Source organism: Rattus norvegicus, chromosome 1, assembly GCF_036323735.1.
Source record: "Rattus norvegicus strain BN/NHsdMcwi chromosome 1, GRCr8, whole genome shotgun sequence".
NCBI classification, from domain to species: Eukaryota; Metazoa; Chordata; class Mammalia; order Rodentia; family Muridae; genus Rattus; species Rattus norvegicus.
In genome coordinates, this window is record NC_086019.1 from 184336093 (window position 1) to 184362780 (window position 26688).

The window sequence follows — 26688 nt, forward strand, 5'->3', positions numbered from 1 at the left end:
TCACTATGGGTGCTTGGAAGGCATCATGTGGGTGCTAAGAACCAAACCTAGGTCCTCTGCAAGAGGTGTTAACTGCCAAGCCATTTCTCAAGCTGCCTACAACCCCAGATATATTTTTTAAATATTATCTAATGTCAATTTAGATACCAATTTCATTTTTCAAAATTTATGATTACAGGTTGAAACATCCTGATAAAATATATTTTTATTTGTGATGCTCACTTGTGTATCCTTGGGGTTTAGATTAAGTCTGATACACGATGTACAACAACAGCAAATAAATGATTATTAAAATTTCTATTTCAAAATAAGTAGCACAGGAACAGGGGCCTCACTTTTGTATATCAGCCATGTTTGCTTATATATGCAAAATCATTATGATTCTCTAAGGATTATTTTGAAATTTGAGAAGTAGCCGTTATTTTACTCAGTGTCTTAAAGGACCATTTGAAAGCTTTTGTGTCAGCTACCACATTTTCATTACTAAAGGTCTTAGGGCAAATCATATCTTCTTTCTTATAGGAGTGGATAATATGAACCATGAAGAGCAAAAATTGGTCTTAAGCATATTAAAAAAGAAGTAGAAAGCTTCTTCAGTTGGTCATCTAAATGGTTTATTTCAGGTGCTGGATATCACATAGTCCTGGAGAAGGAACCATACTGTGATGTTGATAATATTATTGCAATGATTCAGCAACATGTTCCAGGTTCTATGTTGGAAAATGACATAGGAAATGAATTATCATTTATCCTACCCAAAAAGTATGTATCAAGGTATGGATCTCAGTAATTCTAGATGGTTTGTGTGGGGGTTACCAGAAACATGTTTTCATTTTCTAAACGTAGTAACCTTAGTGAGTAATGTGTTTGTAGTAAAGCAAGTTTCTTTTTATAGCTGTCATTTGCAAGGTAGACTTAGGAAGCTCATGGCTCAATATTTCTGATACTGAACAAAGGTTTGCCTCAAAATTTCAAGTTCACTCAACATTTATCTGATACTTTCTCTTTCAAGTTTTCCAACCTAGTGACCATAACTTTCTAATATTAGTGATGGACTGGAATTCACTGTCAGAGAAGATGCACCTAACCCTCAGAGACTGGAGGTCCAGGGAGTGGGAGGTCTGGCGTGGTATTGGGTGGGGATATCCTCATGGAAATGGGGGAAGGAGGTATGGAATGTAGAACAGTCAGAGAGTGGGCCAGGAATCTGGACTGCAAAAAAAGATTAAAGATTTAATTGTTTAAAAATAAAAAAATTATTTATAAAAAGCTAAAATTTTCAGATAAACAAATGGAGATAGAAAAAATCATCCTGAGTGAAGCAATCCAGACAGAAAATATTGTATTTTTCTTATATATTAATATTAAAAGTTACACATGTGTGTGCACATGGATGTACATGCTTGTGTGTGTGTACGTGTGTGTGTGTGTGTGTGTGTGTGTGTGTGTGTGTGTGTGTAAATAGCTTAATCAATAACTTAAGTAGCTAGTAAGGGACTTGGGTTGGGAGGAACAGCTCTCCCAAGAATGGGGAAGTAGAATATATAGTTAAGAAGAGATTGAGGGGAATGGAGAGGGAAGGTTAAATGAGGAGGGAAATGGAAAATGGGCTAGTTAAGGGACTGTGGGGAAGGACATTGTTATGGACCATTTGAGGTACTATATGAAAATCTACAACTGTAAAATTTTATACATACATATACATATATATAGATTTTCTTGTATGCATATGTAGATGTATATGAAAGAAATCTAAATGAAGTAAGTAATAGAGGAGATGGTGCCTTTATACCATCAAGTGAAACATCCAATGCCAGGAATGAGTTACATCTTACTGAGCTATTTGCCAAAGGAGCCATATAAAAACCACAAATATCTCAGGCTATCACTAAGGAAATTGGTTGTTCTCTACAAAATAATGGTAAGGCCCCATTTCTAAAGATAACACATATCCCATTGGACACAGATTTCAAGCTGCCTTACCTTACTGACTTAGTTCATGGTACTAGATGCAGATTTTCAAATACACTATGCATGCTATCAGAGGAGAAAGGTAACCATCAACCCAGCTACAAACCCTGCGACGTACAACAGTGGCCTGCATCCATTATGTGCTGGCACAATGGTGACACAAACTAGGAGAACCAACCTGTAACTTTAATTTTTTAAAGCCTACTTTTAATGATGGTTCTTTAATGCTTTACTCTCTCTTATAGCTCACCACCCAACAGAGGTAGTAGAAAGAAAGGATATGGGGAAGTGAACCTGTTTAGAAAAAATAATTAAGTAAATCCCATCTCCGATGTCAGGAAATCAGTAGGTCAGTTCACTGGTCAGCAGCGGCAGCTCCCGCACAGTTTCAAGCCAGATGGTGTTCAAGTTTTTAGAGAGGAAGTATACATGTACTCTGACCCCTAACCAAAAAGGTAGCTGCAGTTTACACCTGTTTGCAAAGAAAAATTAATTTTTCATAGAGTCTCACTGTCTGTATCAAGCACACTGGGAGGTAGGCCCCATGCCCAGCATCGGTGACCAACAAAGGCAATCTCGATGTGTTGTAGTTTCATTGTTTTATTGGGGCATGTTTTTCTATTGGTCTTTTGCTCATAAATTATTGCTTCCAATTTTGTGGGGTTTACTGGGGGTTATGTGCGTGCTTTTGGGTTGTTTGGTTTTGTTTCCTTGTTTTTTACGAGAAGGGGCATAAGCTGGGTACGTAGTAAAGCAAGAAGTGTCTGGGAAGGGTTGAGGGCAGAGAATGTAACCAAAGTATGTGAATTTTTTCCAATTTAAAAATTGGGCAAGTCATTTGTATAGAAGTTTCTACAAAAAATACAAAGATGGCTTATAATCAAATCAAAATATAAAAGTAGCCAATTGTTATAAAGATATGGAGAGCTGGAACACTTGTGCATTTCTAATGAAAATTCAAAGTTCCATTTTTATAGAAAGACTGGGTATCAAGAAGAGAAAGCTCACAAACAAATGGAAACTGAGCAGCTCATTATTGAATGAAATGGGTCAAAACAGAAACTAAGGCACTGAAAACTTTATAGAATCAGAAAAAATGTATAAAATGACCAAAAACAACTTGAGGAGGAAAAGGCTTATTTCTATCATGGTTCCATATAACATCTCATCATCAAAAGGAGTGAGGACAGGAATTCACAGGGCAGAGGAACCTGGAGGCAGAAGCTGAAGCCGAGGCAATGGAAGAGTGCTACTTACCTGCTTGGTCCACATGGCTTGCTCAGCCTGCTTTCTTCTAGAACCCAGGATCACCAAGGCCAGGGATGGCACCACCCATAATTGGCTTGGCCCTCTAACATCAATCACTAATTTAAAAAATGCCCTGTTTCTTCCTCTCAGATGATTTCAGTTTGTGTCAAGTTGAGACATAAAATTATCCAGCACAATACCCAAATTTTGGGGATACAATGAAGGCAGTTGTAAGAAGCAAATTCATAGCAAGCACTAAGTGCCGACAAAACAATTTTGAAGAAATTTCATACTTGTAACTTAACAGCACATCTGAAAAACTCTAGAACCAAATGAGGAAATTATACCCAAAAGGAGTAGAAATAATCAAACTCAGGACTGAAATCAATGAAGTAGAAACAATAAGAAAATAATACATCCACCCAGAATTGTACCTGTCTAAAGTAAATGCAGGGACAAAATAAATGAAGCAGAGACTGAGGGAAAGGCCATCCAGAGACCACCCTTCCTACCATCCCATCCACAGATGCCAATCCCTGACACTATTGCTGATGACAAAAAGTGCTTGCAGAGAATCATTAAAAATAAATGAATAAATAAATAAATGTAAAAACCTGTATGCAACCAAATTGGAAAATCTGAAAGAAATGGGTAATTATCTCAATATCTACCACTTACCAGAAATAAATCAAGATCAGATAATCAACTTTAATAAACTTTTGTTTTGTAATGAAACACAAACAGTAATTAAAAGTCTTCCAACTGAGGAAGAATTTTAAGAACCACAGGAGTCAGACACCAGGAGAATACAACCTACAAAATCAAGCCCAAGAAAGGCTCCTGGACTCAAGGGGACTGAAGCAGCAATCACAGAGCCTGCATGAATCTGTGACAGATCATCTGCATATATGATTGTTAGCTTGGTGATTTTGAGGCTTTCCTGACAGTGGGAGTGGGGGTGTCTCTGACTCTCTTGCTTAGGACTCTTTGCCTCCTAGTGGGTTGCCTTGCCCAATCCTAATATGAGAGTTTGTGCCTAGTCTTTATTATTATTATTATTATTATTATTATCATTATCATTATCATTATTTTATTATTATTTTATCTTTTTCTACAGTCCAGTCTTGATCCCCTTACCATTCCACCCTCTGACTGTTCCTCATCCCATACCTCCTCCCTATTCCACCCCAGTCTCCTAGAGGATGTCCCCACCCCCTACTCCCACCCCACCAGACCTCCCCACTCCCTGGGAACTCAAGTCTCTAGAGGATTAGGTGTATCTTCTCTCACTGAGGCCAGACCAGGCAGTCCTCTATTGTATATGTGTTGAGGGCCTCATATCAGCTGGTGTGTGCTGCCTGGTTGGTGGCTCAGTGTCTGAGAGATCTCTAGAGTCCAGGTTAGTTGAGACTACTGGTTTTCCTATAGGGTCGTCCTCCTCATCAACTTCTTCCACCTTTTCACTAACTGAACCACAGGGGTCCCTGACTTCTGTTCATTGGTTAGGTATAAGTATCTGCTTCTGTCTCAGTCTGCTCTTCATTGGACCTTTTGGAGGGCAGTCATCTTAGACTTCTGTTTGTAAGCATACCATAGCATCAGTAATAGTGTCAGGCCTTGGAGCCTTCCCTTGAGATGTATCCCAGTTTGGGCCTGTCACTGGACCTCTTTTCACTCAGGCTCTTCTCCATTTTTGTCCCCGAAGTTCTTTCAGACAGGAACAATTCTAGATCAGAGTTTTTGACTGTGGGTTGGCAACCCCATTGCTCAACTAGACGTCCTGTCTTTCTAGTGGAGGTTGCTCTACAAGTTCCCTCTCCCCACTGTAGAGCATTTCATCTAAGGTTCCTCCTTTTGAGTCCTCAGAGTCTGTCACCTCCCAGGTCTCTGGTACATTCTAGAGGGTCTCCCCGCCTCCTACCTCCAGAAGTTACCTGTTTCCATTCTTTGTGCTGCCCCTCAGGGCTTCACTCCTGATTCGCCCCTCCCAATACCTGATGGTGTTCTCCTTTCCCCACTCCCTGTCCCCTTTACCACCCAGGTCCCCCCCCCACCATAATTGCTTTCTTCTCCCTCCCAAGTGGAATTGAGGCATACTCTCTTGGGCCCTTTATCTTGTTAACCTTCTTGAGTTCTGTGGATTGAATCCTGGGTATTCTGTACTTTTTTGGCTAATATCTATTATTGAGTATGTACCATGTATGTCCCTTTGGGTCTAAGTTAGTTCACTCAGGATGATATTTTCTACTTCCATCCACTTGCCTACAAAACTCATAATGTCCTTATTCTTTATAGAGGAATAGTAGTATTCCACTGTGTAAATGAACCACATTTTCTGTATCCATTCTTCTATTTTGGGATATCTGGGTTGTTTCTAGCTTCTGGTTATCACAAATAAAGGCCACTATGAATATATTGGAACATGTGCTCCTGTAGCATGGTGGGGCATCTTTTGAATATATGCCCAAGAGTGGCATAGCTTCAGGTACATCTATTTCCAATTTTCTGAGGAATCTCCAAACTGATTTCCAGAGTGGTTGTACCAGTCTACAATCTAAAGTGTTCCTCTTTCTCCACCTCCTCACCATCATGTGCTGTCTCCTGAGTTTTTAATCTTAACTATACTGATTGGTATAAGGTGGGATCTCAGGGTCATTTTGATTTTCATTTTCCTGATCACTAAAGACTTTGAACATTTCTTTAAGTGCTTCTTGGCCATTTGATATTCCTCTGTTGCAAATTCTGTCTAGTTCTATACCCCATTTTTGGTTGGGTTATTTGGTTTTTTGGTGGTTAGCTTCTTGAGTTCTTTGTATATTTTGGACATTAGCCCTCTATCAGATATGGGGTAAATGAAGTTTTTTCCCAATCTGTAGGTTGCCTGCCAATTTGTCCTACTGACAGTGTCCTTTGCCTTACAGAATCTTTCCAGTTTCATGAGGTCCCATTTATCAATTCTTGATCTTAGAGCCTGAGCCATTGGAGGTAGGTTCCCCCTGTGCCAATGAGTTTGAGGCTCTTTGCCATTGTCTATTTTATTAGATTCAGTGTATCTGGTTTTATGTTGAGGTCATTAATCCACTGGGACTTGAGCTTTGTGCAAGGTGACAAATATGGAGCTATTTTCACTTTGCTTTTTTTGTCTTTTCCATTTTTTATTTTTTGATCTATTTTTATTGGATATTTTTATTTACATTTCAACTGTTAATCCCTTTTCCAGTTTCCTGTCCATAAATTCCTTTCCCATCCCTCCTCCCCCCTTCTTGTATGAAGGTGTTCCCCCTCCCCAACCATCCCCCTTACCTCCTCCCCACCATGACATTTGCCTACACTTGGGTGTCCAGCCTTGGTAGGATGAATGGCTTCTCCTCCCATTGGCACCCGACAAGGCCATCCTCTGCCACATGTGTACTGGAGCCATTGGTCTGTCCATGTGTACTCTTTGTGTAGTGGTTTAGTCCCTGGGAGCTCTGGTTACTTTGTACTGTTGATTTTATGGAGTTGCAAACCCCTTCACCTCCTTCAGTCCTTTCTGTAACTGTTCCTTTGGGGACCTTGTTCTCAGTTCAGTGGTTGGCTGCGAAGATCTGCCTCTGTACTTCACATTCTCTGGCAGAGCCTTTTAGGAGACAGATGTAACAGGCTCCTGTCAGCATGCACTTCTTGACTTCATCAATATTGTCCAGATTTGGTGGCTGTATGGGCTGGATCCCCAGGTGGGGCAGGCTCTGAATGGCCATTCCTTAGTCTCTGCTCCAAACTTTGTCTGCATATCTCCTCCTAATATTTTTGTTTCCCCTTTTAAGAAGGGCTGAAGCATCTGCACATTGGTTTTTGGATCCTTCCTCTTGAGCTTCATGTGGTCTGTGAATTGTATCTTGAGTAATGCGAGCTTTTGGGCTAATATCTACTTATCAATGAGTGTATACAATGTGTGTATTTTTGTAATTGGGTTATCTCACTCAGGATGATATTTTCTAGTTCCATACATTTGCCTATGAATTTCATGTTGTCATTGTTCTTGATAGCTGAATAGCACTCCATTGTGTAGATGTACCACATTTTTTGAATCCATTCCTCTGTTGAAGGGCATCTGGATCCTTTCCAGCTTCTGGCTATTATAAATAAGGCTGCTATGAACATAATGGAGCATTTATCTTTGTCATATGTTGGAACATCATTTGGGTATATGCCCAGGAGTGGTATAGCTGGGTCCTCAGGTAGTATTATGTCCAATTTTCTGAGGAACCTCCACACTGATTTCCAGAGCATTGTACCAGATTGCAATCCCACCAACAATGGAGGAGTGTTCCTCTTTCTCCACATCGTTGATAACATCTGTTATCACCTGAGTTTTGGATCTTGATCATTATGATTGGTGTGAGATAGGATCTCAGGGTTGTTTTGTTTTGCATTTCCCTGATGACTAAGGATGTTGAACATTCCTTTAGGTGCTTCTCAGCCATTTGATATTCCTCAGCTGAGAATTCTTTGTTTAGTTCTGTACCCCATTTTTAATAGGATTACTTGAATCTCTTGAGTCTAACTTCTTGAGTTCTTTATGTGTATTGGATATTATCCCTCTATCAGATGTAGGATTGGTAACGATCTTTTCCAAGTCTGTTGGTTGCTGCTTTGTCCTAATAACAGTGTCCTTTACCTTACAGAAGCTTTGCAGTTTTATGAGATCCCATCTCTCAATTCTTGATCTTGGAACATAAGCCAGTGGGGTTGTGTTCAGGGAATTTTCCTCAGTGCCCATGTATTTGAGGCTCTTCCTCACTTTTTCTTTTAATAGTTTGAGTGTATCTGCTTTTAAGTGGAGGCACTTGATCCACTTGAAATTAAGCTTTGTACAGGGCAATGAGAATGAATCGATTTGCAATCTTCTACTTGCTGACCTCCAGTTGAACCAGCACCATTTGGTGAAAATGCTATCATTTTTCCACTGTATGATTTTAGCTCCTTTATCAAGCATCAAGTGTCCACAGGTGTGTGGGTTCATTTCTTGGTCTTCAATTCTGTTCCCCTGATCTATCTGCCTGTCTCTGTACCAATACCATACAGTTTTTATGACTATTGCTCTGTAATACTGCTTGAGGTCAGGATGGTGATTCCCCCCAGGAGTTCTTTTATTGTTGAGTATAGTTTTCGATACCCTGGTTTTGTTTTTTGTTTTTTGTTTTTTCTTTGTTATTCCAAATGAATTTGAAAATTGCTCTTTCTATCTCTGTAAAGAAGGCAAGATGCCTCTGAATATACCACATTTTATATACTGTTTACCAGATGATATTCAGATTATTATTCCCTTTTGGTTATCAATAATAATGCTTCTGTGAATATTTGTGTATAGATGTTTATGGAGAGATAGCTTTTCTTCCTTTTGTATGCATATCTAGATTGATTTTTTAATATTTGAAAATATTGATTTATCTTTGTTAAAAGTAAACAGGTTTCTGTATAGAAAAAAAAGAATTGAGTAGGAATTTTGAAGGGGATTGCATTGAATCTGTAGATTGCCTTGGGCAAAATGACCATTTTTACTATATTAATCCTGCCAATCCATGAGCATGGGAGATCTTTCCATCTTCTAAGATCTTTAATTTCTTTCTTCAGCGACTTAAAGTTCTTGTCATATAGATCTTTCACTTGCTGGATTAGAGTCACACAGAAGTATTTTATGTTATTTGGGACTATTGTGAATGGTGTCATTTCCCTAATTTCTTTCTCAGCCTTTGAGTAGAGGAAGGCTACTGATTGGTTAGAGTTAATTTTATTCCCAGCCACTTTGCTGAAGTTGTTTATCAGGCTTAGTAGTTCTCCAGTGGAACTTTTGGGGTCACTTAAGAATAATATCATCTGCAAATAGTGATATTTTTACTTCTTTTTTATACTTCGTATCCCTTTGATCTTCTTTGGTGTCTCATTTCTCTGGATAGGACTTTGATTACTGTATTAAATAAGTAGGGAGAGAATGAGCATCCTTGTCTAGTCCATGATTATAGCGGGAATATTTCAAGTTTCTCTCCATTTAGTTTGATGTTAGCTACTGGTTTGCTGTACATTGCTTTTACTGTGTTTATATGCGGGCCTTGAATTCCTGATACTTCCAAGACTTTTAACATGAAGGGGTGTTGAATTTTTGTCAAATGCTTTCTGGGCATCTAATGAGATGATCATGTGTTTTTTTCTTAGAGTTTGTCTACATAGTGGATTACTTTGATGGATTTCTGTATATTGAACCATACCTACATCCCTCGGTTGAAGCCTCCTTGATCATGACGGATGATTGTTTTGATGTGTTCTTGGATTCGGTTTTTGAGAATTTTATTGAGTATTTTTGCGTTGATACTCATAAGGGAAATTGGTCTGAAGTTCTCTTTTTTGTTGGATCTTTGCATGGTTTAGATATAAGAGTAATTGTGCCTTCATAGAAGAAATTTGGTAGTGCTCTGTCAGTTTCTATTTTGTGGAATAGTTTGGACAGCATTGGTATGAGGTCTTCTATGAAGGTGTGATTGAATTCTGCACTAAACCCATGTGGTCCTGGGCTTTTTTTGGTTGGGAGACTTTTAATGACTGCTTCTATTTATTTGGGCATTATGGGACTGTTTAGATGTTTCATCTGATCCCTATTTAACTTGAGTACCTGGTATCTGTCTAGAAAATTGTCCATTTCCTCCAGGTTTTCCAGTTTTGTTGAATATAGGATTTTTTTTGTACGATCTGATGATATTTTGAATTTCCTCAGATGCTGTTGTTATGTCTCACTTTACATTTCTGATTTTGTTAATTTGGATACACTCTCTGTGCGCTCTGGTTAGTCTGGCTAGGGGTTTATCTATCATGTTGATTTTCTTAAAGAACCAGCTCCTGATTTTGATGATTCTTTGTATAAATCTTTTTGTTTCTACTTGGGTGATTTCAGCCCTGAGTTTGATTATTTCCTGCAGTCTACCTCTCTTGGTGTATTTGCTCTTTTTGTTAGATGGTTTAGGTTTGATGTCAAGCTGCTAGTGTACATTCTCTACATCTATTTGGAGGCACTCAGAACTATGAATTTTCCTCAGCACTGCTTTCATTATGTCCCATAAGTTTGGATATGTTATGCCTTCCTTTTCATTAAGTTCTAAGAAGTCTTTAATTTTTTATTTCTTCCTTGACCAAGCAATCATTGAGTAGAACATTGTTCAACTTCCATGTATATGTGGGCTTTTGGTTGTTTTTGTTGTAATTGAAGACCAGTCTTAGTATGTGGTGATCTGATAGTATGCATGAGAGAATTTCAATCTTCCTGTATCTGTTGAGGCCTATTTTGTGACTGATTATATGGTCAGTTTTGGAGAAGGTACCATAAGGTGCTGAGATTGTATATTCTTTTGTTGTATGATGAAATGTTCTATATCTGTTAAGTCCATTTGGTTCATGACTTCTCTTAGTCTGTATATGTCTCTGTTTAATTTCTGTTTCCATAATCCATCCATTGATGAGAGTGGGATGTTGAAATCTCCTACTATTATTGTGTGAGGTGCAATGTATGCTCTGAGTTTAGTAAGGTTTGTTTATTTTTTTTATTAACGAGTATTTCTTACATACATTTCGAGTGTTATTCCCTTTCCTGGTTTCTGGGCAAACATCCCCCTAATCCCTCCCCCTCCCCTTCTTTATGGGTGTTCCCCACCCCATCCTTCCCCCATTGCCGCCCTCTCCCCAACAATCACGTTCAGTCTTAGCAGGACCCAGGGCTCCCCCTTACACTGATGATCTTACTAGGATATTCAATGCTACCTATGAGGTCAGAGTCCAGGGTCAGTCCATGTATAGTCTTTAGGTAGTGGCTTAGTCCCTGAAAGCTCTGGTTGCTTGACACTGTTGTTCATATGGGGTCTCGAACCCCTTCAAGCTCTTCCAGTTCTTTCTCTGATTCCTTCAACGGGGTTCCTGTTCTCAGTTCAGTGGTTTGCTGCTGGCATTTGCCTCTGTATTTGTTGTATTCTTGCTGTGTCTCTCAGGAGAGATCTACATCCGGCTCCTGTCTGCCTGCACTTCTTTGCTTCATCCATCTTGTCTAATTGGGTGGCTGTATATGTATGGGCCACATGTGGGACAGGCTCTGAATGGGTGTTCCTTCTGTCCCTGTTTTAATCTTTGCCTCTCTATTCCCCTTTTAACAAGGGTATTCTTGTTCCCCTTTTAAAGAAGGAGTGAAGCATTCACATTTTGATCATCCGTCTTGAGTTTCATGTGTTCTAGGCATCTAGGGTAATTCAAGCATTTGGGCTAATAGCCACTTATCAATGAGTGCATACCATGTGTGTTTTTCTGTGATTGGGTTAGCTCACTTAGGATGATATTTTCCAGTTCCAACCATTTGCCTACGAATTTCATAAAGTCATTGTTTTTGATAGCTGAATAATATTCCATTGTGTAGATGTACCACATTTTCTGTATCCATTCCTCTGTTGAAGGGCATCTGGGTTCTTTCCAGCTTCTGGCTATTATAAATAAGGCTGCTATGAACATAGTGGAGCACTTGTTTTTGTTATATGTTGGGGCATCTTTTGGGTATATGCCCAAGAGAGTTATAGCTGGATCCTCAGGCAGTTCAATGTCCAATTTTCTGAGGAATCTCCAGACTGATTTCCAGAATGGTTGTACCAGTCTGCAATTTCACCAACAATGGAGGAGTGTTCCTCTTTCTCCACATCCTTGCCAGCATTTGCTGTCTTCACTCTCTATACCTATGATCCTTAGGTTTGATCTTCTCATTGAGTCCTGGATTTTCTGTATGTTTTAGACCAGTAGCTTTTTCCACTTTACACTATCTTTGACAGTTGTGTCGATGATATCTATGGAATCTTCTGCTCCTGAGATTCTCTCTTCTATCTCTTGTATTCTGTTGGTGATGCTTGTATCTATGGCTCCTTGTCTCTTCCTTTGGTTTTCTATATCCAGGGTTGTTTCCATGTGTTCTTTCTTCATTGCTTCTATTTCCATTTTTAATTCCTTCAACTGTTTGATTGTGTTTTCCTGGAATTCTTTCAGGGATTTTTGTGATTCCTCTCTGTAGGCTTCTACTTGTTTATTTATGTTTTCCTGCATTTCTCTAAGGGAGTTCTTCATGTCTTTCTTGAAGTCCTCCAGCATCATGATCAAATATGATTTTAAATCAAGATCTTGCTTTTCTGGTGTGTTTGAATAGTCAGTGTTTGCTTTGGTGGGAGAATTGGGCTCCAATGATGCCATGTAGTCTTGGTTTCTGTTGCTTGGGTTCCTGGGCTTGCCTCTCGCCATCAGATTATCTCTGGTGTTACTTTGTTCTGCTATTTCTGACAGTGGCTAGACTGTCCTATATGCCTATGTGTCAGGAGTACTATATACCTGTTTTCCTGTTTTCTTTCAGCCAGTTATGGAAACAGAGTGTTCTCCTTTCGGGCATGTAGTTTTTCCTGTCTACAGGTCTTCAGCTATTCCTGTGGTCCTGTGTCCTGAGTTCACCAGGCAGGTCACTTGGAGTAGAAAGGTTGGTCTTACCTGCGATCCCGCAGCTCAAGTTTGCTCGTGGGTGTTGCTTATGAGCTCTCCACGAGGGCAGCAACCAGGAGGACCTGTGCCGCCTTTTCTGGGAGCCCCAGTGCACCAGGGCCCCAGATGGCATTTGGTGTTTTCCTCTGGAGTCAGAAATGTGGGCAGAGTGTAGTCTCTTCTGGCTTTTTCCTCTAATTCTTAAAGGGATTTTTGTGTTTCCTCTTTAAGGGCTTCTACTTATTTACTTGTGCTGTTCTGCATTTCTTTAAGGGAGTTATTTATGTCTTTCTTAAAGTCCTCCATCATTACCATAATCTGTGATTTTAAATCTAAATCTTGCTTTTCCAGTGCGTTTGGATATCCAGTATTTTCTTTGGTGAGAGAACCGGGCTCTGATGATGCCAAGTAGTCTTGGTTTCTGTTCCTTTTGTTCCTGTGCTTGCCTCTCGCCATTAGGTTGTCTCTTGTGTTAGTTTGTCTTGCTGCCTCAGACAGTGGCTTTACCTTCCTGTAATCCCGTGTGTTAGCGCTCCTGTAGACCTTTCTTTCTGTCGGATTTGGGTACAGAGATCTGTGGGCCCAGGTCAGCTCCGGGCACAGGCAGAAACCAGAAAGATCCTGTTCCAGAATGCTCCTGGGGTAGGGGGCTTGGGGATTTAGCTCAGTGGTAGAGGGCTTGCCTAGGAAGCGCAAGGCTCTGGGTTCAGTCCCCAGCTTCGGAAAAAAAAAAAAAAGAACCAAAACCAGAATGCTCCTGGGTTTGTGTGTGCTGAGGCCTCCAGGTGAGTCGCGCAGAGCAGAAGGTTTGGTCTTACCAGTGCTCTTAGGTGTGTCAGCGCTCCTCATGATTGGCTTTCATATCTCTATTTTCATTTTTCCTAATACATACTGCCAATTAGACAAGCACCATTTATTGAAAATGCTTTCTTTTTCCTTGTTTAATCTTGGCTTCTTTGTCAAAGATCAAGTGTCTGTAAGTGTGTGGTTTTATTTCTGACTATTCTATTCTATTCTATTCTATTCTATTCTATTCTATTCTATTCTATTCTATTCTATTCTATTCTGTTGATTAATGTGTCTCTCTGTACCAATATCCTGCAGTTTTTATTTCTATTGCTCTGTAGTAGAGCTTGAGGTCAGGGATGGTGATTTCCCCCAGAAGTTCTTTTATTGTTGAGAATTGTTTTCACTGTTCTGGGTTTTTTTTTCCAGCTGGCACTAGGTGATTCCCTCTTGGGTCAGGAATGTGGGCAGATGGTAGTCTCCTCTAATTTCTCAGGAGCGTCCACACTTCTGAGAGTCCAGCTCTCTCCCCAACAGAATTTGGGTACAGGGAGGTGTTTGACCAGTTCAATACAGTTCCAGGCACAGACCGGAACCACAGGTACCTGCCGCTGACGACTGCTATATTCCTGTGTCCAGAGGCACTATGTAGTTTCCTCTTGAGCCAGGGATGTCGGCAAAGATTGGCAGAAGTGGCAGTCTGTCCTCTCTCCCACCAACTTCACACTTTTTTGATTCAAGTCTCTTGTTGGTTTTTTTGTAAAGTGTATTCATTAATGTCTGGATTTTATTGCTTATTATTAGATTGAAGCTATGCATTTTGTCAAAAAATGCAGATCTGCTTTTCTCCATGAGATATTTTTTGGGAGATATGTGGTAAACTCATTATATGGCATATAATTTTTAATGACTTTAATGTTATACTTGTCATTCTTCATTGTAATGTACCAACTCCTTATATTTAACATAAAAGTCTTCTGAAATTTTCTAGCTATTTTTTTAAAAAAAGAATTTATTTTCTTTTCTTTGCAGTGCTAGAGATTTAATTCAAGGCCTTGTGCATACACTTTTCCACTGACCTCCATCCCCAATCTTAAGAATTTTTTTTCATTTTTTATTGGTTATTTTATTTCTTTACATTTCAAACGTTATCCACCTTCCCAGTTTCCCGACCACAAGCTCCCCATTCCCTTCTCCCTCCCCCTGCCTCTATGAGGGTGCTCTCCACCCACCAACCCACTCCTGCCTCAGTGGCCTAGCATTCCACTATCCTATGTCGTCAAGCCTCCACAGGACCAAGGGGTTCCCATTCCAATGGATCCCAGGGGATCCACCTGGAGCCATGGGTCCACCCCTTTGTTGGTGGTTTAGTCCCTGGGAGCTATGGGGGTTGGGGGTCTGGGTGGTTGATATTATTGTTCTTTCTATGAGGTTGCAAATCTCTTCAGCTCCCACAGTACGCCGTAACTTCCCCATTGGCGTCCCCACACTCAGCCCAGTGTTTCACTGTATACACCCGCATCTGTATTGGTCCGGCTCTGGCTGATCCTCTCAGGGGACAGATATACAAGGCTCCTGTCAGTAAGCACTTTTTGGCATCAGCAATAGGGTCTGGGTTTGGTGTCAGCAGATAGGATGGATCCCTAGGTAAGGCAGTTACTGGGTGACCTTTCCTTCAGTCTCTGCTCCACTCTTTGTCCCTACATTTTCTTTTGACAGGAGGCATTCTGGATTAATATTTTTGAGATGGGTGGGTGGCCCCATCCCTCAACTGTGGACTATATCTATCCACTGGATATATGCACTGGTCTCTACGGATTCTATCTCCCCTTTGTTGAGTATTTCGGCTAAACTCCTCACCATGTTGGGTCCTGGGAACTTCTTGGGCCCTGGCATCTGGTACTTTCTCGTGGCTACCCCCAATTCCCCATTCCCCACTGCTACACATCTATTTTCAAGTTCCTGACCCTCTGTACTTCCCCCCATCTCCTGTCATATCTGAACTGGCCCCTCTTTTTCTGTCCCCCTCCTTCCTCACTCCCAGACCCCTCTCTTCCTCTACTTCCCAGAGATTATGTTCTTGCCTACTGAGTAGCACTGGCGCATCCAAATATTGGCCTTCCTTCTCCGGGGTTCCATATTGTCCGTGCATTGTATCGTAGATGCTCTGAGCTTCTCTTTGCCTAACATCCACTTATCAGTGAGTGCATACCATGTGTGTTCTTTTGTGACTGGGTTACCTCACTCACGATGATATTTTCTAGTTCATCCATTTGCCTGCAAATTTCATGAAATCATTGTTTTAATAGCTGAGTAATACTCCATTGTGTAAATGTATCATATTTTCTGTATCCATTCCTCGGTTGAGGGACATCTGGGTTGTTTCTAGCTCCTGGCTAATATAAATAAGGCTGCTATGAACATAGTGGAGCATGTGTCCTTGTTATATGTTGGAACATCTTTGAGTATATGCCCCAAGAGTGGTATAGCTGGGTCCTCACATAGTATTATGTCCAATTTTCTTTTTTCTTTTTTTTATTGGATATATTTCTTTATTTGCATTTCAAGTGTTATTCCCTTTCATAAGAATTTAAGGGAAAAAATAATAGGAAATAATACAGTTTAAAAATACTAAATGGAGAAAACTGAAGCCCTTACATTTTATTTTATTACTGCGAAACAAAATGAACAAAGAATATATAAATTAACCAGACCCAACACCAACTCTTCCTTCTTTCTTCACAGATTTGAAACTTTGTTTACAGAGTTGGAAATGAGACAAAAAGCACTAGGCATTGCCAACTTTGGAGCTTCAATCACTACAATGGAAGAGGTTTTCCTTAAGTGAGTTATAATAACCTGGAAAAAATTTCTGCCTCTAAACTCGTATGTTAATTTAAGAAAAAACCTCACCCTTTTGCAGCTGAAATAAAGTGTCACTAAATTTTCAGATATTCCATTTTATAGCAATGTACTTCCATGTATATTCAGCAGAGATGTAAAGATGTCGAACTTGAGTCTTAATACATCTTTTTTTAACTTTTTTTTTAGAATTTCATGAGTGAATACTATTTTTACATCATTTCCAGCCACATTCTCCTCCCTCAACCCTTGCCTGCTTTCAAATTCACAACCTCATCTTCATTAATCATTACATATATATATATGTATATATATATATATATATTTACACATACACACACTACTGAGTCCATCTAGTGTTTCGCATATGTTAGGGATGACCACTCAGGAGTGGATGACCTATCAGCAGCTCATTCCTGGATATAGTATTCTCCCTGTCTTATCAGCCATTGATTAAATACGGCTCCTTAAGAGTGGGGCTTTGTGAGATCTCTGGAATCCACAAAGACATATCAGCTGCTGTAGCCATTATGCAGGACTTGTTTAGGCAACTGTAAATGATAACATGAGCACAACTCCCTGTTATATATAGAAGACACTGTCACACAGCAGATATCCTGGTCCTCTGTCTATTTCAGTTTTTTCACCTCATCTTCTGTGCTGTTCCCTGAGCCTTATATATAGCAGTTGCATTATAGATTTATCAACTGAGGTTGGCCATCCACAGTTTTTTCTCTGAATTTCAACCAGTTGTATATGTCTGTAATGGTCTTTATCTGCTGAAAAAAAAAACTTCATTGATGAGGCTGAGAACTACAGTTCTCTGTGGTTTTAAGGATAGATATATAGATTGTAGTTGGGAAGTGTGGTTTGGAAAAGTGGCTATAGTGAGTTCTCCTCAAGAAGTTGGCTAGATTTTTATTGTACCCTTGGGGATATCTGGCCAAGCTGATCATTGTGCTGTGGAGGCTTTTACAGCTGCATAGGACTATTGATTCCTTTTCTACATTGGCATCTTGCATAGCTTTTTCTATTACTGTGAGAGCTAGTCCTTGGTAGAAGTCGTCCAGGTCAGTTCCAGCTCAATTTTCTAAATCCTGTGTCCAAAGTATATGGTGTCCTTAGCTCTAGGGTCTTACTTTCAAGTTCTGGGAGGCAGCCAAGAGCAATATCAGTACTCTATAATATTTTATAGACTGGCTTCATATTCTTGAAGTAAAGTAATTTCAGACTATGATCAAAAGAAAATACTTTGTGCTCTTTTGTGTATCTATGTATGTTTAGGGTCAATAAGCTGGCAGCTCCTCAAAGGAGTATTCAGACTATCCAACCCTATTACTTGACATACAAAAAGATGAGACAAGATGAGCAGCAGAATGTGAATATTCTCAGAAATTATAACAAACCAATTTTTCCCTATTTGAGGGAAATTGCTACTGTTAAATTTAACACTGGGGTAAGCATATTACATTTTTTTAATTTTTATATATTTTACTTTAAATATAGTTATGTCAGTTTCCCCTTCTCTTTACTCTTTCTAGCCCCTAGCAAGTTCTCTTTCACTAACTTCTTCCAAGTTTCCTCCCACTGTCAAATTGATAGCATTTTTCTTTTGGTATATCATATTTTTTAATGTCTACACTCAAAAGAAGCTTCCAGTTTATCCAGATAGAAATGGATTCATCTGTGGGAGTTGATCTGAGAACATCCTTATAGAAGAAGGGAAGGAGGATGGGATAGGGGACTTATGTCCCAGAAACTGGTAAAGGGAACAACATTTGAAATATAAATTTAAAAAGTATCCAATAAAAAAAGAAATGAGCTGTAGATAAAAATCCCAGCTGTTCCTCTCACCATTATTATTTCTCAGAATCCCTTTTCTAAATTTCTCATTAGAAACTCTCCCTTTGTTCAGTAATAACCAAGAATTATAACTACCATGTTCAGAAGGTACTTGTGCATCAAGAAATTCCTCTCTGAATAACATGATGTGTGCCTAGCAAAATAAAATTATTTTATGAGGAGTGTTCAAAGTGAAGGAAAAAAGATTCTATGGTAAATAAAAACACTAAAATTTCCAACATTTGTGTGTTTTCTTCATTATGTTTTGAAACAGGGTCTCATTATGTAATCTTGAATGGCCAGGAGCTTTCTGTATAAAACAGGCTGGTCTCAAACTAAGAGATGTCTGCTTGCTTTTGCTTTACAAGTGCTGGGATTAAAGGCATATGCCACCAAACCTGGCCAGATTTTCTATTTTTTAATAATAAGTTCTTAATGGAATCTTGGGATCAGTGGCATAACTCAGTGATCGAGTGCTTGCCTAGTATGTGTAAGAGTTTGATACTGTTCCCTGCACCCAAATCCCATGGGGAAGAGAGCTGACACTCAGACGTGCAGACCATCCTGAAACTGCAGGACAGATTGCCACTTCTGCCCACATCCCTAGTCCAAGAGGAAACTGCATAGTGCCTTTGGACACAGGAATATAGGAAGAGTCAGCTGCCTATACCTGCGGTTCTGGTCTGCGCCCAGAACTGAACTGAACCGGTCAAACAGCTCCTTGCACCCAAATCCCATGGGGGAGAGAGCTGGACCCTCAAGAAGTGCAGACACTCCTGAGAAATCAGAGAAGACTACCCTCTGCCCACATTCCTGACCCAAGTGCCAACTATGCCCCCTGGGTGCAAGGACATAGGAGTAATCATGGGCAGGACCCTTCTGATTCCTGCCCACACCGAGAGCTGAAAGACAGTCACCAGGAGAGCAGAGCACACGTTCCCAGAAACTGCTGAAAGAAGACAGGAAAACAGTTTTACAGGGGTACTGACAAACAGGCCTACAGAAGGGTCAAGCCACTCTCAGAAACAGCAAGACAAGCTAACACCAGAGACAACCCAGTGGCAAGAGGCAAGCACAGGAATATAAGGAACAAAATCCAAGACTACTTGGCATCATCAGAGCCCAGTTCTCCCACCACAGAAAATACTGGATATCCAAACACACCAGAAAAGCAAGACTTAGATTTAAAATCACAGATTATGATAATGATGGAGGACTTTAAGAAGGACATAAATAACTCCCTTAAAGAAATGCAGAACAGCACAAGTAAATAAGTAGAAGCCCTTAAAGAGGAAACACAAAAATCCCTTAAAGAATTAGAGGAAAACACAACCAAACAGGTGAAGTGATTGAACAAAACTGTCCAGGCTTTAAAAATGGAAATAGAAACAATAAAGAAAGCACAAAGGGAGACAAACCTAGAGTTCAAAACCTAAGGAAGAGATCAGGAGTCATACCTGCAAGCATCACTGACAGAATACTAGAGATAGAAGAGAGAATCTCAGAAGCAGAAGATACCATAGAAAACACTGACGCAACTGTCAAAGATAATGTAAAACGGGAAAACCTCCTAGCCCAAAATGTCCAGGAAATCCAGGACAAAGTGAGAAGGTCAAACCTAAGGATAATAGATATAGAAGAGAGTGAAGACTCCAAACTTAAAGGGCCAGTAATTATATTCAACAAAATTATAGAAGAAAACTTCCCTAACCTAAAGAAAGAGATGCCCATAAACATACAAGAAGCCTACAGAACCCCAAATAGATAGGACCAGAAGAGAAATCCCACCTTTCACATAATAGTCAAAACACCAAATGGCCAAACCATAGAAAGAATATTAAAAGCAATAAGGGAAAAAAGTAAAGTGACATATAAAGGCAAACCTATCAGAATTTTACCAGACTTCTCACCAGACTAGGAAAGCCAGAAGATCCTGGGCAGATGTCTTACAGACCCTAAGAGAACACAAATGCCAGCCCAGGCTACTATATCCAGCAAAACTCTCAATTAACATAGATGGAGAAGCCAAGATAATCCATGGCAAAACCAAATTTACACAATATCTTTCTCCAAATCCAGCCATACAAACGATAATAGATGGAAAACTCTAACACAAGGAAGGAAACTACATCTAGAAAAAGCACGAAAGTAATCTCTTTGCAACGAAACCAAAAGAAGAGAGACACATGAACATAATTCCACCTCTAAATATGAAAATAACACAAAGAAACAATCACAATCTTAATATCTCTCAATATCAATGGACTCAATTCCCCAATAAAAGGACATAGACTGAGAGTCTGGATACATAAAGAGGACCCAGCATTTTGATGTATATAGGAAACACACCTAGAGACAAAGACATACACTACTTCCGAGTAAAAGTCAGGAAAACAACTTTCTGAGAAAATGTTCACAAGAAACAAGCTGGCGTAGCCATTCTAATGTAAAATAAAATCAACTTTCAACCAAAAGTCATCAAAAAAAATAAGGGAGGGACACTTCATATTCATCAAAGGAAGAATCTACCAGGATGAACTCTCAATCCTAAATATTTATGCTCCAAATGCAAGGACACCTAAATTCACAAAAAAAAAATGAAAAGAAAAGAAAAACCTTGCTATAACTAGAGCACACATTGCACCTCACACAATAATAGTAGGAGATTTCAACACCCCACTCTCATCAATGGAGAGATGATGGAAACAGAAATTAAACAGAGACATTGAGAAACTAACAAAAGTTATGAACCAAATGAATTTAACAGATATTTATAGAACATTTCATCAAAAAACAAAAGAATATACTTTCTTCTCAGCACCACATTATACCTTCTACAAAATAGAGCACATACTCTGTAATGAAACAGGCCTCAACAGATACAGGAATATAGAAATAATCCCATACATCCTATCAGATCAGCACAGACAAAGGCTGGTATTCAATAGCAACAATAATGATAGACAGCTCACATATACATGGAAGTTGAACAATGCTCTACTCAATGGCAACGTGATAAAGGAAGAAACAAAGAAATTAAAGACTTCTTAGAATTTAATGAAAACGAAGATACAAAATACCCAAACTTATGGGACACAATGAAAGCAGTGCTAAGAGGAAAACTCATAGCTCTGAGTGCCTGCAGAAAGAAACAGGAGAGAGCATACATCAGCAGCTTGACAGCACACCTAAAAGCACTAGAACAAAAAGAAATAAATACACCCAAGAGGAGTAGAAGGCAGGAAATTATCAAAATCTGGGCTGAAATTAACCAAGTAGAAACAAAAAGGACTATACAAAGAATGAAGCCCAGGAGCTGGTTCTTTGAGAAAATCAACACAATAGATAAACCCTTAGCCAGACTAACCAGAGGTCACACAGAGTATCCAAATTAACAAAATCAGAAGTGAAAAGGGAGACATAACGGAATCTGAAGAAATTTTAAAAATTCATCAGATCCTACTACAAAAGCCTATATTCAACAAAACTGGAAAATCTGGAGGAAATGGACAATTTTCTAAACAGACACCAGGTACCAAAGTTAAATCGGGAACAAATAAACCATCTAAACAACTCCATAACTCCTAAAGAAATAGAAGCAGTCATTAAAAGTCTTCCAACCAAAAAGAGCCCAGGACCAGATGGGTTTGGTGCAGAATTCTACCAGACCTTCGTAGAAGAACTCATACCAATACTGTCCAAACTATTCCACAAAATAGAAACAGACGGAGCACTACCAAATTCCTTCTATGAAGCCACAATTACTCTTATACTGAAACCACACAAAGACCTAACAAAGAGAACTTCAGACCAATTTCCCTTATTCATCTTGATGCAAAAAAATACTCAATAAAAATTCTTGCAAACCAAATCCAAGAACACAACGAAAGGATCATTCATCATGATTAAGTAGACTTCATCCCAGGGATGCAGGGATGGTTTAATATATAGAAATCCATCAGCACAATCCACTATATAAACAAACTCAAAGATAAAAACCACATGATCATCTCATTAGATGCTGAGAAAGCATTTGAAAAAATTCAACACGGCTTCATGATAAAAGTTCTCGAAGATCAGGAATTCAAGGCCCATACCTAAGCATAGTAAAAGCAGAATGCAGCAAACCAGCAACTAACATCAAACTAAATGGAGAGAAACTTGAAGCAATCCCACTAAAATAGGGAGTAGAAAAGGCTGCCCACTTTCTCCCTACTTATTCAATATAGTACTAGAAGTTCTAGCCAGAGCAATCAGACAATGAAAAGAGGTCAAAGGGAGACAAATTGGAAGGGAAGAAGTCAACATATCACTATTTGCAGATGATATGATAGTATACTTAAGTGACCCCAAAAGTTCCACCAGAGAACAACTGAGCCTGATAAACAACTTCAGCAAAGTGGCTGGGAATAAAATTAACTCTAACAAATCAGTAGCCTTCCTCTACTCAAAGGATAAACAGGCTGGGAAAGAAATTAGGGAAATGACACCCTTCATAATACTCCCAAATAATATAAAATACCTTGATGTGACTTTAACCAAGCAAGTGAAAGATCTGTATGACAAGAATTTCAAGTCTCTGACGAAAGAAATTGAAGATCTCAGAAGATGGAAAGATCTTCTATGTTCATGGATTGGCAGGATTAATATAGTAAAAATGGTCATTTTGCCAAAAGCAATCAACAGATTCAGTGCAATCTGCAGCAAAATTCCTACTCAATTCTTTGTAGAGATAGAAAGAGCAATTTTCAAATTAATTCAGAATAACAAAAAAACAGGATATCAAAAACTATACTCAACAATAAAAGAACTTTGGGGGGAATTACCATTCCTGACCTCAAGCAGTGTTAAAAGCAATAGTCATAAAAACCGTATGGTGTTGATACAGAGACAGGCAGATAGATCAGGGGAACAGAATTGAAGACCCAGAAATGAACCCACTCACCCGTGGTCACTTGATATTTAACAAAGGAGCTAAAACCATCCAATGAAAGAAAGATAGCATTTTCAACAAATGGCGCTGGTTTAACTGGAGTTCAGCATGGAGACAAATGCAAATCGATCCATTCTTATCACCCTGTACAAAGCTTAAGTCCAAGTGGATCAAGGACCTCCACATCAAACCAGGTACACTCAAACTAATAGAAAGAAAAGTGGGGAAGAGTCTCGAACACATAGGCACAGGAGAAAATTTCCTGAACAGAACATCAATGAATTATGTTCTAAGATCAAGAATAGACAAATGGGACCTCATAAAACTGCAAAGCTTCTGTAAAGCAAAGGACACTGTCATTAGGACAAAATGGCAACCAACAGATTGGGAAAACATCTTTACCAATCCTTCATCTGATAGAGGGCTAATATCCAAAATATACAAAGAACTCAAGAAGTTAGACTCCAGAGAGCCAAATAACCCTATTAAAATGGGGTACAGAACTAAACAAAATTCCCAGCTGAGGAATATAGAATAGCCGAGAAGCACCTAAGAAAATATTCAACATGCTTAATCATCAGGGAACTGCAAATCAAAACATTCCTGAGATTCTACCTCACACCAGTCAGAATGGCTAAGATAAAAAACTCAGGTGATAGCAGATGCTGGCAAGGATGTGGAGAAAGAGGAACACTCCTCCATTGTTGGTGGGATTGCAGACTGGTACAACCACTCTGGAAATCAGTCTGGATGTTGAACATTGCACTAAAATTGGACATTGCACTACCTGAGGGAGGACCCAGCTATACCACTCCTGGGCATATACCCAAAAGATGCTCCAACATACAACAAAGACATCATATGCTCCACTATATTCATAGAGCCTTATTTATAAGATCCAGAAGCTGGAAAGAACCCAGATGCCCTTCAACAGAAGAATGGATTGAAAAAAATGTGGTACATCCACACAATGGAATATTACTCAGCTATCAAAAACAATGACTTCATGAAATTCATAAGCAAATGGAATGAACTAGAAAATACCATCCTGAGTGAGGTAACCCAATCACAGAAAAACACACATGGTATGCATTCACTGGTAAATGGATATTAGCCCAAAAGCTTGAATTACTCAAGATGCATCCACAGACCACAGGAAGCTCAAGAAGAAGGATGACCAAAGTGTGGATGCTTCACTCCTTCCTAAAAGGGGTGAAAATACTCATAGGAGCAGATATGGAGGCAAAGTTTAGAGCAGGGACTGAAGCAATGGCCATTCAGAGCTTGCCCCTCTTGTGGCCCATATGTATACAGCCACCAAAAATAGATAAGATTGATGAAGCTAAAAAGTGCATGCTGAAAGGGACCGGATATAGATGTCTCTTGAGAGACAAAACCAGAGCATGTCGAATACAGAGGTGAATGCTAGCAGCAAACCACTGAACTGAGAACAGGATCCCCTTTGGGGGAATTAGAGGAAGAATTGAAAGAGCTGAAGTTGCTTGCAACCCCTAAGAACAACAATGCCAACCAACCAGAGCTTCCAGGGACTAAACCACTACCCAAAGACTGACCCAGGGCTCCAGCTACATATGTAGCAGAGGATGACCTTGTTGGGGCACCAGTGGAAGGGGAAGCTCTTGGTCCTGCCAAGGTTTGACCCCCAGTGCAGGGTCATTTGGGGGCCAGTAAGGGGGGTTTATGAGGGGGAATACCTTTATAGGGGAGGGGGAGGGGATAGGGACCTTATGGACAGGGAACCGGGAAAGGGAATAACATTCGAAATGTAAATAAAGAAATATATCCAATAAAATAAATACCATGAAAAAAAAAAGAGTTTGACCCCTAGCACTGCCCTTACACACACACACACACACACACACACACACACACACACACACACACACACACAAAATGATCTGAAGAGTTTTACTGTAGTTAGAAGCCAGGTGTTAATGCTTTAAATTAATAGTGCACAAATAAATTATTTACTTTGTCTTTACTGGGGTCAACTAAAATTTATTTGTATTACATTTTATGAATATTTTTGCATCATATATTTCATTTTTTATTTTTATTAGATATATTTCTTTGCTTACATTTCAAATGTTATTTTCTTTCCTGGTTTCCTGTCCATAAGCCCCCATTCCCTCCCCCTCCCCCATACCGGTATTCCCCCATCCATTCTCCTTACTGCACCCCCATATTCCCCTGCACTGGGGGGTCCAACCTTGGCAGGACCAAGGGATTCCCCTTCCATGGGTGCCCCCAACAACACCATCCTCTGCTACATATGCAGCTGGAGCCCTGGGTCAGTCTTTGGGTAGTGGTTTAGTCCCTGGAAGCTCTGGTTCGTTGATACTGTTGTTCTTAGGGGGTTGCAAGTTCCTTCAGATCTTTCAATCTTTCCTCTAATTATTTCCCCCAAGGGTGTCCTGTTTTCAGTTCAGTGGTTTGCTGCTAGCATTGACCTCTGTATTGGACATGCTCTGGATGTGTCTCTCAGGAGAGATCTATATCCAGTCCCTTTCAGCATGCATGTTTTTAGCTTCATCAATCTTAACTATTTTTGGTGGCTGTATGTATATGGGCCACATGTGGAGTAGGCTCTGAATGGCCGTTCCTTCAGTGGCTGCTCTAAACTTTTCTTCCATATCCCCTCCTATTGATATTTTTCCCCTTTTAAGAAGGAGTGGGAGCATCCACGTTTTGGTCATCCTTCTTCTTGAGCTTCCTGTGGTCTGTGGATTGCATCTTGGGTAATTCAAGCTTTTGGGCTAATATCCACTTATCAATGAGTGCATACCATGTGTGGTTTTCTGTGATTGGGTTACCTCACTCAGGATGATATTTTCTAGTTCATTCCATTTCAAAACATGATGAATGAAATCCATCATGCATATCCTTCTTGAATCTCTAATTATCAAAATACCATTTTTCCTTTCTCTTTATAGGTTCCACTTTACCGCCAGCAATTTTATTCCATGTTTATAAAAAGAGCACTATTCATTGGCCGCAACTGGAAGTTGATGTTTCTACAGATAATAGTAGTTTTGGTTGTCACTACATATCTCTTATTATCTCTGCATTTAGATGATAATGATATACCTGAAAGGGAACTGAATTTGAGTCACTATGGTAAAACCATTGTGCCTTACTCAATTTCAGGAAATTCTGATTTAGCTCTGAATCTCATAAAAAACCTGAAGATTTTTCTAAAGTCAAAGAATCAAAGCTTAAAAAAAATAAAAGGTAAGATTCATTTACAAAAAGAATTGACTACACTCTATAAAGACCTATTTATCATGCAATGGCTATAATTATGATATTTAACTACTTGTTTCTTTCTCATCCCACTAATTACAAGTATCATAAAAGTAGCTAAATCAAAAGCAAAATATGCACTTAGACACAACTGTCCACAAGTTAGTAATTGTGGAGACATTTTTTGGCTGAATATGTCTTTGCTAATTTCATCACCTTTTATGGGGATGGGAAAGATGAAGATATGTTGCTACTGT

The 26688-nt window shown here is 39.4% G+C and overlaps 1 protein-coding gene across 13 annotated transcripts in view; it reads left to right on the top strand.

Annotated features, from left to right (window-relative positions):
* The window catches only part of Abca16 (ATP-binding cassette, subfamily A (ABC1), member 16), a 179648-nt gene that overhangs the window by 109719 nt on the left and 43241 nt on the right, over window positions 1-26688 (top strand). For 11 of the 13 annotated variants that reach the window (XR_005499417.2, XM_039101179.2, XM_039101181.2 and 8 more), the window contains 4 exons: window positions 624-774; window positions 16276-16374; window positions 17677-17848; window positions 26122-26419. Coding sequence is in view for 12 of the 13 variants with exons in the window: in XM_039101179.2 (XP_038957107.1) it covers window positions 624-774; window positions 16276-16374; window positions 17677-17848; window positions 26122-26419 (720 nt within the window). In the remaining variant the exon portion in view is untranslated. Of the gene's footprint in view, window positions 1-623; window positions 775-4447; window positions 6205-16275; window positions 16375-17676; window positions 17849-26121; window positions 26420-26688 lie in introns of those variants that run through there. The other 2 variants (XM_039101180.2, XM_039101189.2) reach the window with 2 other exon arrangements.